Source organism: Aulonocara stuartgranti (genome assembly GCF_965226115.1).
Source record: "Aulonocara stuartgranti genome assembly, chromosome: 3".
NCBI classification, from domain to species: domain Eukaryota; kingdom Metazoa; phylum Chordata; class Actinopteri; order Cichliformes; family Cichlidae; genus Aulonocara; species Aulonocara stuartgranti.
In genome coordinates this window covers 79,498,173-79,513,907 of record NC_138941.1, presented here as the reverse complement: position 1 = coordinate 79,513,907, position 15,735 = coordinate 79,498,173, and the positions used below count along the sequence as shown (strand labels likewise).

Below are 15,735 nucleotides of genomic sequence, written 5' to 3'. Positions count from 1 at the left end.
GTCATGCTAAATCACTTCCCAGTGAATATATTTGCAGTGCTTATCTGTTTGTGCTGACAATTAGACAATTTTATTTCAACAGTTTACGTTCAAACTTGTGTCATAAACATAAATATTACAACATCTCTATAGAAATTCTGCCCTTGAGGATTTGCACACAGTACCTTGTAGCCGCTGCTTCAGCTGCTCAATCTCAGTCTTCTGTGTCTCCACTTTTTTTAGTTTTGCTTCTTGTTCTGACAAAACAAAAGGAAATGGAACATGATTGCACAGCTTGTCCTCAGATTGCTTTAGTGTTCCTGTAATTAAGATTCTGTCTTTACATGATCAAGAAATACAATTCTGTTCTTTAAAATAACTGGAACACAACAGCGGATCATATGAAGGCTTCTTGATGCTGCTATGTTTCTCACTAACTAACACAATTTAGTACCTTGATTCTCCTTTTGAAGAAGTGTGATCTGCTCTTTCTGTACAGCCAAAGAGGTGACTATCCCTGTCAGCACAGCTTCCATGTCACTTGTAAATGGCTGTAGGAGCGCAATCTTTTTTTTAAGAATGACCTCATCTTCAGCTGTCTGAGCTGCTGAGATAGAGCAGGCCAGAAGCAACACAGAGAAAACCAAGATGGTCTCCATCCTGTCTCCAGAAATCTGAAGTTCAACTGTCTCATCTGCAAATCTGACCTTTTTATGATATGGCAGCAAGAGGCAGGACTATCATCAGGTTACTTCCCCACTCCTCCCAGTTTGTTAAAAAACGAGGAAGTACTCAAACATTACTGGAATAGTGAACTCATCAACCTCTGTGTTTTGGTTGACTGCTGTTAAAACAGGTCAGTTGAATTTAATGCTACAATTTCCAAATGGGGAAAATGCAAATGGTAGCACTGCGCAGGTGTATACACACTTTGTCACAGTTACCTCTGTGAGCAACACACAACACAAACTCATGAATAACAAACCCCTGGTAGATTCACAAACATAAAAATGGCATTTAAAAGGTTAAACCATCAACCTCGGATGTTGCTGTCATCTTTCTGCTCCTGTAAAAGGAAACACATAAATTCATCCACCCTTTCGTCCTGTCTAGGTGGAGGTTAACCTTGAGTCGTGGTCAAGTCTTGTCAGCTTTTACCAGTCAGTCAGTTTGTTTTTATTTCCATCCATTCATCCATTCTTTCTTTCTTTCTTTGCTGATAGTGGAACCCATCGTCGCATTTACATCTCCGCCCTCAGCAAAATGACGTCATTTCAAAAAGAAAAAGAACTTTAGATCGGATTACCTCGCTGAATCCTTTTTAGGACAGGGAGTCTCGTTTTCTAATTGTCCCAGATAAGTGGCTTTCTCCAGAGCCCATTTTAATGTGGAAAAACTCACTTGCAACGGTTTTCTCGACAGGTCGTATAGCACTTTTAATTCCCGACGTGCAGATCTGCTTAAAGAAAAGAAATTGACAAACAGAAATCAGTGCACAAATGAAAAATAAAAGATAAAACTACAAAACAAAAGTAGATGAAAAAACCGAAGCCCGGTCTTAGGACTTGTCACAGAATATTCTTTCTCTTATAGGTGAGAAAACACCAACTCTAAAACTTGGTGCCATGGTAAAACCTTCCCCATACTTCAGAAACAAAAACAAAACCAAACAAAAATCTGCCAGTTTCACTCATTCAAACTCTGGCTGCAGGACTCTGTTCACCCTGCTATCATGTTCCCCAAAATAATACTAATTCAGTCGTCTATGTGTCAGTTCTCACCCCACTCGATAAACCAGGCAGGATGATGGTAACAGTGTTACCTACTTAAAATTGTGTTTGATCCTAATGAGCTTCATTCCATGTGTGTGTGTGTTAGTAAATGGTCTGCATGTGTATAGTGCTTTTCTAGTGCCTAAGGACCCCAAAGCACTTTACACATTCAGTCATCCACCCATTCACACACTGGTGATGGCAGCTACATTGTAGCCACAGCTGCCCTGGGGCGCACTGACAGAGGCGAGGCTGCCGGACACTGGCGCCACCGGGGCCTCTGACCACCACCAGTAGGCAACGGGTGAAGTGTCTCGCCCAAGGACACAACGGCCGAGACTGTCCAAGCCGGGGCTCGAACCGGCAACCTTGCAATTACAAGGCGAACACCCAACTCTTCAGCCACGATCAGTATATGAGTTGTAGACTCATATACTGTGGTTTGAGATTTAGACTGGTCTAAACTGGTTTCAGGTATGAACTGGTCTGTGAGTGGGAGTCCTCTCTCTGCCATCTATAATCCAGTTTTGAGATCCTTCCCAGACGCCTTAACGCCCACTCACATCCTGGGCCATCTGACCTCAGGAATTCGCATGATAAGGTGGGGCCAGGTTTCACAATGAGCTCACCCGAAACTCTGGCTGATTGGGACCCACACCCAGTTTCACACCTTGGCTCAGGTGATTAGAGGATCATCAGGGGGTCCTTTTGTCCCTCTGTGGGGGGAAACTCCCACTAGGTTTATATCTGGGACTCTCCACCATTTGACCTTAGAACTGAAGAAGCTTCTCGGATGAGAGGTGAAACGTCTTCAAGTAACTTAAAGAAGTCCAGACGCTTTTCTATGCAAGCTCCTTTGACCTCTTTGTCCCGTGTCTCTCTTTGTCCCACTGTCTCTTTCATTGCCATCTCACTCCAAACTCAGACAGTCTTCTCAAAAGTCCTTCACACACAGTGAGGTTGCAGCTTGCTGGAAACGCATCTCCATCCATCCAATCTAGATGGTGGTTCTTCTCTTCCTGATGCCGTTTGCCCACAGCGCTGCTGGACCTCTCTGCTCAGATTGTCTCTTGGCCTCCTGTCCACTGTTGATGTTCATGCTCGTGCTTCTGGAACTGCACTCGGTGTCTTCAGGGAGAGATCAGCTTCCTTGGAGCTTGCTCGTTCAGGATGAGGACGGGGAGCTGCAAAACAATTCAGCCAAAATTCTGGCTGAGTGTTTCTATTTTTTCTTTCTAATGATCTTAACCTTTTCTTCCGACTGCTGCCCGTGGAGAATTGATCCAGGTCCGTTCCCCACCTGTAAACGACAGACTGAGAGACTTTCATTATTCACTGTGACTGCATATGTTTTCATCACTCCTAAAGCAACACATCTCTGCTTATTTTGTTTTGAACTCTACTGACTTTAAACCCCCAAAATGTGAATTTTTATTTGCTCTTAACCGCGAACACAAATCTTTGTCCTTTCACCCAACAGCTCAGTCAACAGTCAGCCATCAAATCCTCCATTCATCCTTGAATACTTGATCACCTTTAAATGTCACTGTTAATTTTAGCAATTTATTTTCATTACCTTAACACTAATCCACTGTTTTAGTTTTCTTTATTTACTTTAGTTCACTTTCTCCTATTTGATCACTTTGATTTCTTGACTATTATTATTTCACAGAACATCAACTGACCTACTTTTCTCCCTCTTTTGTCATCCAGGAATTCACACACACTCACAGCCTGGTCACTCGCCCCCACCTTTCTTTCTCTCTCACACACACTCACAGCCTGGTCACTCGCCCCCACCTTTCTTTCTCTCTCACACACACTCACAGCCTGGTCACTCGCCCCCACCTTCCTTTCTCTCTCACACACACTCACAGCCTGGTCACTCGCCCCCACCTTTCTTTCTCTCTCACACACACTCACAGCCTGGTCACTCGCCCCCACCTTCCTTTCTCTCTCACACACACTCACAGCCTGGTCACTCGCCCCCACCTTTCTTTCTCTCTCACACACACTCACAGCCTGGTCACTCGCCCCCACCTTTCTTTCTCTCTCACACACACTCACAGCCTGGTCACTCGCCCCCACCTTCCTTTCTCTCTCACACACACTCACAGCCTGGTCACTCGCCCCCACCTTCCTTTCTCTCTCACACACACTCACAGGCTGGTCACTCGCCCCCACCTTCCTTTCTCTCTCACACACACTCACAGCCTGGTCACTCGCCCCCACCTTCCTTTCTCTCTCACACACACATTTTACTCCTCGTTCGTTCCGCCTGTGACCCCGCCCCCTCGAGGCTGGCTCACACACACCTCATGCTTCTCGCAGTCCCATTCAAACTTTCTGCCAGACACTTCTGCTGATTCAGGACAACGCCCCAGACGGTGTAGGATTATAATATTATTTTATGCCATGTTAGACCCCTAATTAAAGATTGTGAATTATTATGTAGTTTTAGTTTGCATTATTCTCCTGAATTAGAAGAAGCTGATAACTATTGCATTAGTTAAACTGATTTGCATTACATTAGACTGCTGATTTATTGTGAATGAATGATGTTGTTTTATGATGCATTATACTGCTGAGTTATAAGAAATACTGTTTGCAGAAAGTCATCGCCTTATTTGTCTGATTAGAAGAGAACATGCTGGAGTTTTCTGCCCCATCTCAGCAGGAGCAGATAAACAGGGAGCCAAGGTCGTAGCTTAGGCGCTGTGTGAAAGAAAGCATGTGAATGTTTAGGCTTTTATGATAAGGTGGAGGCACCAGAGGCTATAAGAGTTTGAGCAATGCTCCACCATTTTGAGATCTGAGGCTGTCTGTGTACGGTGTCCATCTCCCACGCGTGTGATCATTAAAATCATCGTTTGACTCAACCCGGCCGGACCAGTGTTGTTATTGTGGTTTTTCCTCTTGTATCCATCCCCAATATTTGAATCCAGAACAGTTAGTGTTTTTCTGTTCTGCTTCATCCCAGCAATAAAGCTGTGTATTTTGAGTTTCTTCCGCTTCCTTGAGTCCTGCATTTTGGGTCCTCTCCTCCTGCCTGCCTACACACAGACATGACAATTTGTCAGGTTGTATTTAAAAATGAGAATGTTATTTTCCTTCAATAACATTTTCTATTGTCACAAATAATCACAAATACTTTTGTATTGTGTCTCTTTTCCACAGTTTTTCTTCTGGTTTCTTTTACAGCACATGTCTGATAGAACTGAAAACAAAACTATTTTTACAGCACACACCTGCACAATCACTTAATCTGTGACATGTTGTTCGGTTACTGACGAATTTTCACAACCAGCAGTGATATTTGTCCAATGTAACATGTTTCTCTGTCAGATGAACCACACTGCTCTCTCTTTCAATTTCCTGTCAGTAGCCTTGTCATGGTCTGCGGTGGGTTGCTGGAATTTCCATAAGGCTCCTGAACTTACCTGGGATCCGCCCCTGGGCAGGGCCAACTCCAGCTCCTGCACACCTGGAGCCTATTGCAGGCAATCAAGCCAGAGGGATTTAAACCACACGTTGATGTTCATTCACTGCCAGTTCGTCATCAACACATGTTGGTAACAGGCCTTATACTTCAAGTTCTTGCTGTGATCTATCTTGTTAACACGACTCTCTTGTGCTACAGTTGCTGGATTCACCTTGGCTCACGCTCCACCTCCGGACTCAGGATACCAAGCAATCATTCTGAAAATCTCTCTGTGCCTCACCTGCCTGCCCTCCTGCCATCACACTCCATCTGAAGCCCCGGATCTCAGGCCAGCCTTTCCACGCCACTCAGCCTCCCCTGGATTCTCATCACCCCCCCTCTCAAACACTCCAGGTCCCTAACTGCAAGTAAGAATTGCTGCTCTTACAACTGGCCACTTCAGAGCTGCCTCCACTACCTCCCTAACTCTATCTTCTCTCTTCAGTGTGACTGTTCCCTGCTCAGCTCCACTCCGCATCTCAGGCCTCATTCCCTCGCCCTAGCCACGTTCCCCAGGCCACGCCTCGTCAAACTCCACGTCTTATTGTTTTTTTGTCTTTGCTACGTTTTCTTTTTTGCACTTAAACCTAATAAATTGTTACATCATCTGCTGTCTCTGCTCTGGGTTTCTGCACCTGAGTCCTGTTCAGTACAGGCCACTCGGCCCCGTGACAAGCCTTGCTGCAGATAATCAATAACCTGACTCATGAAGACTAGAAAATGAAAACTTATTGGTTGTAATAGCTGTGTTCTTCCACAGTGCAGAGCTGTGCACACTAAAGGGAAAACATTTCCCTGCAGAGCTTTTAGCTGATGACACATGTCATCACATAACTGAGACGAAAGTGAGTGGCTGTCAGGACTCCTGTCTGAGATTCTGTTTACTTTTAACCAGGAAAACTGAGATGACGGGAAAACATCAGCACCGACACAGACACACACACACAGACACACACACAGCTTTATTCTTCACCTCCAGCTTCATCTGGATAGTTCACATGGATCAAGATCAAACTGTCTTGATTATTAACGTGTAACTTTATTCAAAAACATTTTACAAAGTGCTCTAAAAGATTAGCAAAAAACATATTTGGTTGTAATAGTCATTTGGCCCAAACGCCAGATTATATACAGACAATACATATATAGTACCTGATAGGTTTGTAGCATAAACCTATTCGCTGGAACGTTAAGGACAATCTGCTACGCAGCAAAAAGCAAGACACAAGGCACCAAAGTTCTCTGGTTTACTCATGCATGAGGAGACCTGCCTGGAGCCAAGCGTCGTCCCACCACTTGACCTCCGTCAGACTCTCAGCCAGGCTCCCCACAGCACTCCTTTTATTGTGGTTACATGAATATGCATAGGGTCATTAACATATAGCATCTTACATAGGTATACATGTGAACAAAGAATACTGTGTGTGTGTGTGTGTGTGTGTGTGTGTGTGTGTGTGTCAAATCAAATCACTTTTATTGTCACATCACATGTGCAGGCACACTGGCACAGCACATGCGAGTGAAATTCTTGTGTGCGAGCCCCACAAGCAACAGAGATGTGCAAACACAACAACACAAACGAGCAAAATACAAGAATGGCCAACCTGAAACTAATAAATATATGTACAATATATAATAGTGTATGCATTCCTGGATGTGTATACTAAATATTTTCCTACGTGTGTGTGTGTGTGTGTGTGTGTATACACATTTTTACAAATTAAATAGTAAAAAAAAAAAATAATAATAATAATAATAATAAAATAAAATATAAAAATATACAGAGTTGAATATGTGCAAAACAGCGGCATTACTGTACAGTGTGTAGTGCATAATGTTGAATGTGTGTGTGTGTGTGTGTGTGGTACTGCTGATCAAAGGGTCATATACGTAAAAGCACAAAGGCAACATCCTTGGTCAGGAAGAGGGTAGACCCCCCCTCACCCTAGATGGTTCACCCTAGATAACACGGTGAGGAAGTCCAGCAGTTCATCTATATGTAAAGAAGCACTTAAACTAAAACAGACATAGCTACAATAATCCTACCATAAAACAATAAGACAAGGTACGACCTCTTCCCATGCTCCCAGGATGTAGGTGTGCATTCCAGTGTGGAATACACACCAAGCCTTTGCAGCCTGTTAAAGATCACACAACCTACCACTACACAATTGATTATACACCTCTAAGCATGTGTGGTTAAATATTTCGTAATACAAATGACAATAATAAAATCTAAACCCATCAGTACCCAATGTACATTATCGTACTAACCTAAATCACTAAACGCCCTAAAGTTATACTAGAAGTTCTAACATAAAATGCTACTCCAATATATGAAGTCAGTGAGAACTGGAAATAATAGCACTTCGATTACAAGTTTTGAAAAATCCTTGCAACACACAATCCTTGCGTCCGTTTGAATACAGAGAAAGGCGTTAATATTTTTAAAGAGCTTTCAATATTATTCCAGATTTGTGGGCCTCTGCATGGTCACACTGTAGACACAAAATAATAACAAGAAGGTGAAATCGAGGTGTTTCCTGCATGTGGACGTCTTATGGCCTGAGCTCTTATTGGCTGTTGTGCATGTGAGTTATCCTGTGCAGACAATGTGGGGTTAATGAACACCGGCTACTAATGTCTGCCTCATTTACCTGATAAATTCTTCTCTCCTCTCTCAGCTACTCATTAAACACCTGACTGGAGTCCATGTTGCTGCTTTCTTCAGATTCCTGATGCTTGTTAGCTAAATTTGATTCGGTTCAGTTCAACTACTGAGTAAAACAACGTAAAACCACACCGACAGCTCTTTATTTCACTATTTTTCTACTTCCTGTATTTCATTTAGAAGTAGGATTGTGTTTTAGTTGTGCATTAGTTTTAGTTTCTAAAATGTTATCATCTTTACCCAAAGACAAAAGGAGGGAGGAGGAGAGGAAGCCATCGATCTTTAAACTGCGTCACTCATTTCTTTGTGTTCTTAACTTCTACTGTAAAAATAATATATTCAGTGAACCACATTTAGCTGTCTTGGCTCTTTGGTGTTATGGAGTCACAGCCTCTGTGAGGACAGGGTTTTGGGGGTAGGTGACAGGACGAGGGACTGTTCAGAGTTGCATGTAAGCCCTTAACTCTATTTTCTGGTTTTAATTCTGGATAAATTCATCCAGATGTCTCGAAAGGAGAGCTGCACCATCCAAAGTGGGATGGATGCCATCTTCCTCAATAACACCAGTTGTTAACATCCTTCCTCACTTGAGGACCCCTCCTCAGTAGTTGTTGGATTAAGAATGGTCTTTAAATTTTTATATATTTCCTTCTTTTGTCCTTTCAGTGTTTTCTGTAGTTGTTTAATCGTGTCTTCATCTGCCAGCCGATGAAGGAGAGGTCCACAGTAAAGTCTGACAAAGCAGAAAACCACAGTTAAAGTTAATGAAGTGGGTTAAACATCTGTGGAGCACATCATTAGTCTGCTGTTTACCGTGCACACTGAGGTTCTGGTAGAGGGGAACACAGCAGCTGGTTCAGGTGGAGGCTCTGCCTCATGCAGCACTGCCATTGGCTGAAAGCATGAGCCACACGTGGCTGCCAGTTACGCACAACTTCATCCTTTAAAGCTTTCATCTTCCTCTCAAACTCGTCCTCTACAGACAAAGTAAGACAAAGTTTTGGTGCCAAAGAACCAGAGACCAGCAGCAGTTTCTCTTCTTGTTCAGACTGATGTGGAAGCATCAGTGCTGCTGCTGTCACACAAAATCTGTTTAGAGGAACTCTGAATACAGGAACTCTGACTACAGTCCATCTGCTGACTGCTTCTTACACCAATAAATGCATGTCATTGTAGATATCCATCATGTTACCCAGTGAGACTAACCTGGACCATCGGGCTCACACACTAACCACAGCAGGAGAGCATGGAGGCAGTTTACAGTTTCAGGCTTTGGGTGGTGTTGTAGCTTCTTAAACCAGAAAACAGTCACACAGACTGGCAGCTTCAGCTGGTCGGGGATGTTTTCTAAGTCTGAAGTCTGAACCTGCAGAGCTTCCTCAAACACCCTGCGACGCAAACGCTCAGGAGCCTGCACAGATAAGATGCTCACATGTACCACAGAAACACGTCTGCCTGTCAGAGTAATTAAACACATATTTAATGATTAACCTCAGTACCTCATGCAGACGCTGTAGTTTCAGTTGTTTCTGTTCATCACTGCTGGGAAGTATTGATGGGACACGGTAGTATTTGATCTCTTCTCCATCCCTGCCATATTCAGTAACCTCACCTCCTGTTAACAGTCCATAGAAGTACTGTCTGATGCGGTAAGCAGCTGTGTAACTACTACTCTGTGAAAAGTCCTCCACAAGTGGGGTCAGCAGGATTGTCTTCCAATCCACAACACTTGTGACAAAAGTGGTGAGTTCTCCACGCTCAACTTTTTCACACACCCATGGTGGCAACTTAGAACTTGTTTTTTCTGGTTTAACATGTTTTTGAATGGCGAGTTTGAATGTTTGGTTCTCTTTTTTACCAACATGATTTAAAGCTTTACTCAGAGCACGTTCTCTCTTCTGTGAGTCGTCCAAGCCATCCAGGTTCACTTTACTTAAAAAGCCGAGCATACCATCCAGTCTTTTAATGCTGCACTCACCAGGTGAAGATGATTCCTTTGCAAAAGCGCCATAGTCTTCTAATCTTGAATAATCATTTCCTGCTATTGAAGCAAAGACTGGCATGAGAGCAGGGTCCAATTTAAAATGCTCACAAAACGTTGAACGTGTGTAGATCTTAGCAGGAATTTTTCCATCTTCTTCTTTTTTCCACTCAAAGTTGTCGAGATAAAGGAAACCTTTGTGCACATCAAAGATGTAAAAATCTTTGTCAATGGACAGCACAGCACATTGTTTCTGATTTGCAGCAGAAACAACCTCAGGGTCTGCCTCTCCTAAACACACTTTAAACTCTATGCCTTTTTCCCTTAAGATTTCTATGAAGACATCTTTGACCAGAGGTGGTAAGACACTATATGTCTCTGGTACAGTGCCGTCAGGCTCTGTCTCTGCTACTGTCTTTGCTTTTTTCAGTTTATATTTTAGACGAGACACATTGTGTTCATGCTTCTCGGGCCCTGAGCCTCCATCCAGGATGACGTACGGATTGACTTCACAGTCCTGCAGAGTCTTAAAGAACTTGCAGACCTCATGTTTGAATCCAGGATAATCCCCTCCACAGCGCTGGTCCAGCTTTGGATCGGATGTATAATACAAAGAATAGTACAGAGCATTACCATCAATGATGAGACCTGTTTTTTCTACCTTAACATCTTCGCAGAGACACAAACCATCTATCATTTTCTTTAATGTTGAAACCTCCATGATTCCTTAAAGTGTGGATGAAGATGAGCGGTGGTTCTTGTGCTAATGCCCTTCTGTCTGCAGATATTTGTACACCTACTAGAGTCCACACCCACACCGACACAGCGAATCAAACCTGTTTGGACTAATTTAACATACCTAACTTGCTCTTTTGGTTTCATTTCTTTATTCTTCATGTTGTGATTTTCTGTTTCATTTCACTTTGTGGAGCAAAATCAAATGTGTTTCATCAGCTTTCCAGCTGTTAATAATGCAAAGGTACTTTGTGTCCATCACAAAGGCTCAACTCTGCCATGAACTGGAAACTGCTGCAACTCGAGCATCACCATCCACAGTGAAGCCAGTGTTATATAACCATGGACTGTGAGCATGCTGACTAAGAAAGAAGCAACTGTTCCAAAATCGACATCTTGAAGCCCGAGTGAAAGTCGCAGCTCCTCATCATGGACGAGTGAAATGTCTTTTGGAGAAAGATTAAATAAGATAAGATAAGATAACTCTTTATTGTCATTGCACAGTCATACATAGTACAGTAGTACAATGAAATTGGAAAACTGTCCTACGTCGGCACTACATATAACACGACACGATACGACACATCACAACGTAACAAACAACACAACACAGTATATTAACTTAGTATAAAAAAGAAGAATAAGTGTATGTGTATTGCACACTGTTATTATTGCACATTAATTATTATTGCACCTTGTTATAAATATAAATATTATTGTTATCGTTTTAAACATTGTTACCTCCCCCTAAAAAGTCCAGGGAGGTATCCAGTCAGGTCAGCTGTTTGCATTGATCAGGGCTATTGCCCTGTTGTAAAAGCTGTCCTTGAGTCTATTTGTTCGGGACCTCAGCAGCCTGAACCTCCTGCCAGACGGCAGCAGCTTAAACACCCGGTGTCCTGGGTGTGTGCAGTCCCGTAGGATGCTGCGTGCCCTCTTGAGACAGCGAGTGCTGTACAGGTCCTTCAGGGAGGGAAGAGGATGTCCAATGATTTTTTGGGCCATGTTGATGACCCTCTGGAGTGCCTTTCTGTGTGCTGTGGTGCAGCTGGAGAACCACACACCGATGCAATATGTCAGCACACTTTCAATGGAGCAGCGGTAGAAGACGGTCAGCAGCTCCTTCTTCAGGTCCATTTTTCTGAGGATTCTCAGAAAGTGGAGACGCTGTTGGGCCTTCTTTAAGACCGCAGAGGTGTTAGAGCTCCATTGGAGGTCTGTGTCTATGTGCACACCCAGAAACTTGAAACTGGAGACCCTTTCCACGCACTCCCCGTTGATGCTGACAGGCTGCAGCTCGGACTTCCTCCTTCTGAAGTCAACTACCAGTTCTTTTGTTTTGGTGGTATTGAGGTCCAGGTTGTTGTCTGCACACCAATCTGACAGCCTCTGAACTTCAGCTCTGTATGCAGTCTCATCTCCCCCTGAGATGAGCCCCACCACAGTGGTATCATCTGCAAACTTGATGACTGTGTTGTCTGGGTGGGAACTAACACAGTCATGTGTGTACAGAGTGTACAGTAGGGGACTCAGTACACAGCCTTGTGGAGAGCCGGTGTTGAGGCTGAGGGCTGAGGAAAGATGAGGCCCCACTCTAACTCTCTGCACACGGTCTGAGAGTGTCATGGAGTCATGAATGTTATGTCTCGGTTCAACCCACTTCCGGCCTGGCGCATTAGGGGGCGCTAGTATAAATAGTGGCCATTTGACCATTCCTGGATCGCTTACCTGTGATCTCCTTTTTGGTCACCTGACTTCCCTTGGTGTTGCAGAGATCATCTGCGGGTTACCCTTCTGAAGCCTCCATCGCGGCTGTTTACTCATTGTAGTGTGTACATTACCTTACTTGATGGTAAACAGATGTTGTTTTTAGGTCGTAGCTGTAGAAGCCTCCTATGAGCCACTCTGCTCATGATTCATGACGCTGTTTACTCAGAAGTGTGGGCCTTAGTTTTACACAACGCTACGCTAACTGAAGTGCTGCTGCTTTGCTTTTACCGTCTGTTCCTGTTGCGAGGTTTCTTTTCCTGCTGCTGCCAGCCTCCTAAAGTGGACGTCGGCGTGGACAGCGGCCATATGCATGCCGGCTACGGGAGTCGGCTGGCGTGCACATTGATTGACTGGACGATTAACTTATAGTCGGGCAGACGGCAAGTTGGAGCAATACGGCGATTCCGTCTGCTCCAGATTCTAAAGTTTTATTTAGATTGTATGTTGTTTTTCTGTTGTTTGGATTTGCAGTTTGGATTTTTGTTACGCCACTGGTGGGAGGCCCTTTTTCTATCTGCAGATCACCAGTGTGGTCCTGCAGTTGGGTTATCCCCCAGCGCTGCATATTAGTTTTGTTGTAATATATTAAAAAAAAAATTGTTTCTTTTATTCAGATGTGGAGGGCTGACGTGGAGGAGACTGGGGGCGCCTTGGTGTGGGATCCTTTGAGTGTTACACACCTGTCTTCTTTTATTAGTGTGAGTGTGTGAGAGTGTGCTGCACTTGTGTATTGGTGTGTTTTCTTTTCTTTTTTTTGAGTTTGTGCGTGGCATCCCTGCCCCTCCACTGGTAAGCCTCAGCTCTGAATACCTTTTTTTAAGCATATTTGTACATTGATATTTATGATTGTGCTTTTATATGTTGTTTTAAATAATTATTAATAAGTTGTCAAACTGTTTTATCATTGAACCTCGTCTCTGTACTAGGGCTGAACGATATGTCGCATTTGCGATAATATCGCGACATGATCAAGTGCAATTTTCTAACCGCAAAGGCTGCGATTATACTCTGTTTACGTGACATGCGCGAGTAAAACATGTGATATGATCAAACGAGATTGTCTAACCACAGAGGCTGCACTCTGGTCACGTGACACGGGGAGCAAAGTTTTGAAACAGTCTACCGAGAGTGAACTAGCAAGCAAAGCTGTAGCCTACACAATGGCCTCAGGTTCAACAGAACCAGAGCCTGCGGGGATGCTAGTACCAAAGAGGAACTGCACATCAGCCGTGTGGGAATATTTTGGGTTTAAAAGAGATGATGTCGCACAGAGTCAGGTACTGTGTAAAACCTGTCTTGGTAGAGTTTCTACATCTCGGGGAAACACTACGAATTTGTACCAGCACCTTAAGACTCAGCACAAAACAGTGTATGATAGATGTATGGCTAAAAAATCTAGTAGTGCGCAGAATAAACCTAGTAACGTTACTCGGCAAGGATCACTGACCGAACTGTTTGAAGGTGTTACGCCATATGAACGCACTTCAAAACGGCACGTGGAAATCACCAAAGCAGTAACCCACTGCATCGCGAAAGACATGATGCCCGTCAATACGGTGACCAAGCCTGGGTTCAATAATTTGGTAACTACACTGGATAAGAGGTACAGAATGCACTCCCGCACGTATTTCAGTCAGACTGCAATACCCGAGCTACATATGCAATGTAGGCGGAGGGTTGCAGCGGAGTTAAAGGCTGTTGAGTTTTTTGCGGCGACAACAGACATGTGGTCAAGCCGTACAGCAGAGCCCTATCAAAGTCTGACGGTGCATTACATTACCGAAGACCTCCACCTCGAAGCTCGCAGCCTACAAACGGCCTACTTCCCCGAAGACCACACAGGGGAAAACATTGCTGCTGGCCTGAGAGAGGGGCTTGCGTGTTGGGATCTCCCTGAAGACAACCTTGTCTGCATAACGACGGACAACGCGTCAAATATGGTGAAAGCAGCACAGCTGAACGAATGGACCAGGCTCCAGTGTTTCGGACACAGATTACATCTTGTAAGTTACTGCTGTGAGAGAGAGAGAGAGAGAGAGAGAGAGAGAGAGAGAGAGAGAGAGAGAGTGTGTGCGTGTGCATGCATGTATGTGCGAGCCTGTGTATCACTCTCTCCCACAAACACACCACACTATTATTTATCTTGTTCTTTACTGCTGTTAATTCTAGATATGTTACGTCAACCCCACCCTGATGTACCCACCTCTTCTTATGTATTTTCTTTTTTGTTTTTGTCTTATGGTCTTATGTTCTTGTATGTCATGAGGTATGTAACAATAGCTTTGGCAACACTGTTCCCATAGTCATGCTAATAAAGCAACTTTGAATTTGAGAGAGAGAGAGAGAAATGGTGAAACCTTGCATCATAACTGCAATTGTATGTCTAACACTAATTTTACTTTTTACTTTATTTTTTTTTCCCTCCAGAAAATGCAATCAAAGATGGTAGAGTATCAAGAGCAATTGTGCTGTGCAAGAAGTTGGTGGGGCACTTCTCGCACAGTTGGAAGAAAAAGGCAGCACTCACTGAGGCACAGAAGGAGCTTAAGCTTCCTGAGCACTCTCTCATTACTGAGTGCGCTACAAGATGAAGGTCCAAAGAGAAAATGATTGCCAGAGTGCTGGAACAGATCAGAATCAGAATCAGAAAGGGTTTATTGCCAAATGTTGAGCAGGTTTACAACATTAGGAAATTGCTGCGGTGCTTCAGTGCAAACATACTGTCATAAAATATAAAATAAGAATAAGAATTAAAGTGCTAAGTAGATAGATAGATATATACATGATATATACATGAGTGCAGGTGGTGATCAGTGCCAAACATGGAATGATGCAGTGACACAGCGTAGGGTCATGTGTTAGTAGCGGGAACAGTCATACGGTTATTGTTCATGAGTCCAACAGCAGAGGGGAAGAAACTGTTCTTATGGCGAGAGGTTCTGGTGCGAATGGACCGGAGCCTCCTGCCTGAGGGGAGCAGGTCAAACAGACTGTGTCCAGGGTGAGAAGGGTCAGCTGAGATCCGAGCTGCACGCCCCAGTGTCCTGGAGGTGTACAGGTCCTGCAGAGATGGGAGTCTGCAGCCAATCACCTTCTCAGCAGAGCGCACAACACGCTGCAGTCTCTGTTTGTCCCTGATAGTGGCTCCAGCGTACCACACGGTGATGGAGGAGGTGAGGATGGACTCGATGATTGCAGTGTAGAACTGCATCATCGTCCGTGTTGGCAGGTTGAATTTCTTCAGCTGCCTCAGGAAGTACATCCTCTGCTGGGCTTTCTTGATGACGGAGGTGATGGTGGGCTCCCACTTCAGGTCCTGGGTGATGGTGGTACCCAGGAAGCGGAA

The 15,735-nt window shown here is 44.0% G+C and overlaps 2 protein-coding genes and 1 pseudogene across 5 annotated transcripts in view; 1 reads left to right on the top strand and 2 right to left on the bottom strand.

Annotated features, from left to right (window-relative positions):
- Nucleotides 1-663, bottom strand: part of LOC309702933 (complement C1q tumor necrosis factor-related protein 3-like) — a 39,996-nt gene extending 39,333 nt beyond the window's left edge. For both annotated transcript variants that reach the window (XM_082527585.1, XM_082527584.1), the window contains exons 1-2: nt 434-663; nt 165-236 (exon numbers count right to left, since the gene is read on the bottom strand). In XM_082527585.1, the coding sequence (XP_082383711.1) occupies nt 165-236; nt 434-638 (277 nt within the window). In that variant the 5' untranslated portion in view covers nt 639-663. The remainder of the gene's footprint in view (nt 1-164; nt 237-433) is intronic.
- The window catches only part of LOC309702919 (NACHT, LRR and PYD domains-containing protein 12-like), a 184,289-nt pseudogene that overhangs the window by 97,352 nt on the left and 71,202 nt on the right, over nt 1-15,735 (top strand). The window lies entirely within an intron of this gene.
- On the bottom strand, nt 6,320-10,683 carry LOC309702924 (single-strand DNA endonuclease ASTE1-like). 2 transcript variants are annotated; one of them, XR_014275789.1, is made up of 5 exons: nt 9,403-10,683; nt 9,110-9,314; nt 8,717-8,879; nt 7,484-8,636; nt 6,320-6,384 (listed from the first exon to the last, which is right to left on the bottom strand). XR_014275789.1 is itself a non-coding variant. In XM_082527575.1 (4 exons), exons 1-4 carry the CDS (start codon nt 10,603-10,605, stop codon nt 8,474-8,476), a joined length of 1,734 nt encoding a protein of 577 aa, XP_082383701.1. In that variant the 5' UTR covers nt 10,606-10,683; the 3' UTR covers nt 7,098-8,473. The 2 variants fall into 2 exon arrangements, 1 of the variants encoding a protein (XP_082383701.1); XM_082527575.1 differs by lacking the exon at nt 6,320-6,384 and having other exon boundaries at nt 7,098-8,636.

Excerpts from the sequence above, each read along its gene's own strand:
- LOC309702924 (XM_082527575.1), bottom strand. The coding sequence starts at position 10,605 with ATGGAGGTTTCAACATTAAAGAAAATGATAGATGGTTTGTGTCTCTGC. Across the intron at positions 9,315-9,402 it reads AACTACAGCGTCTGCATGAG|GCTCCTGAGCGTTTGCGTCG; the intron begins GTACTGAGGTTA and ends TTATCTGTGCAG. Across the intron at positions 8,637-8,716 it reads CCAGAACCTCAGTGTGCACG|ACTTTACTGTGGACCTCTCC; the intron begins GTAAACAGCAGA and ends CTGCTTTGTCAG.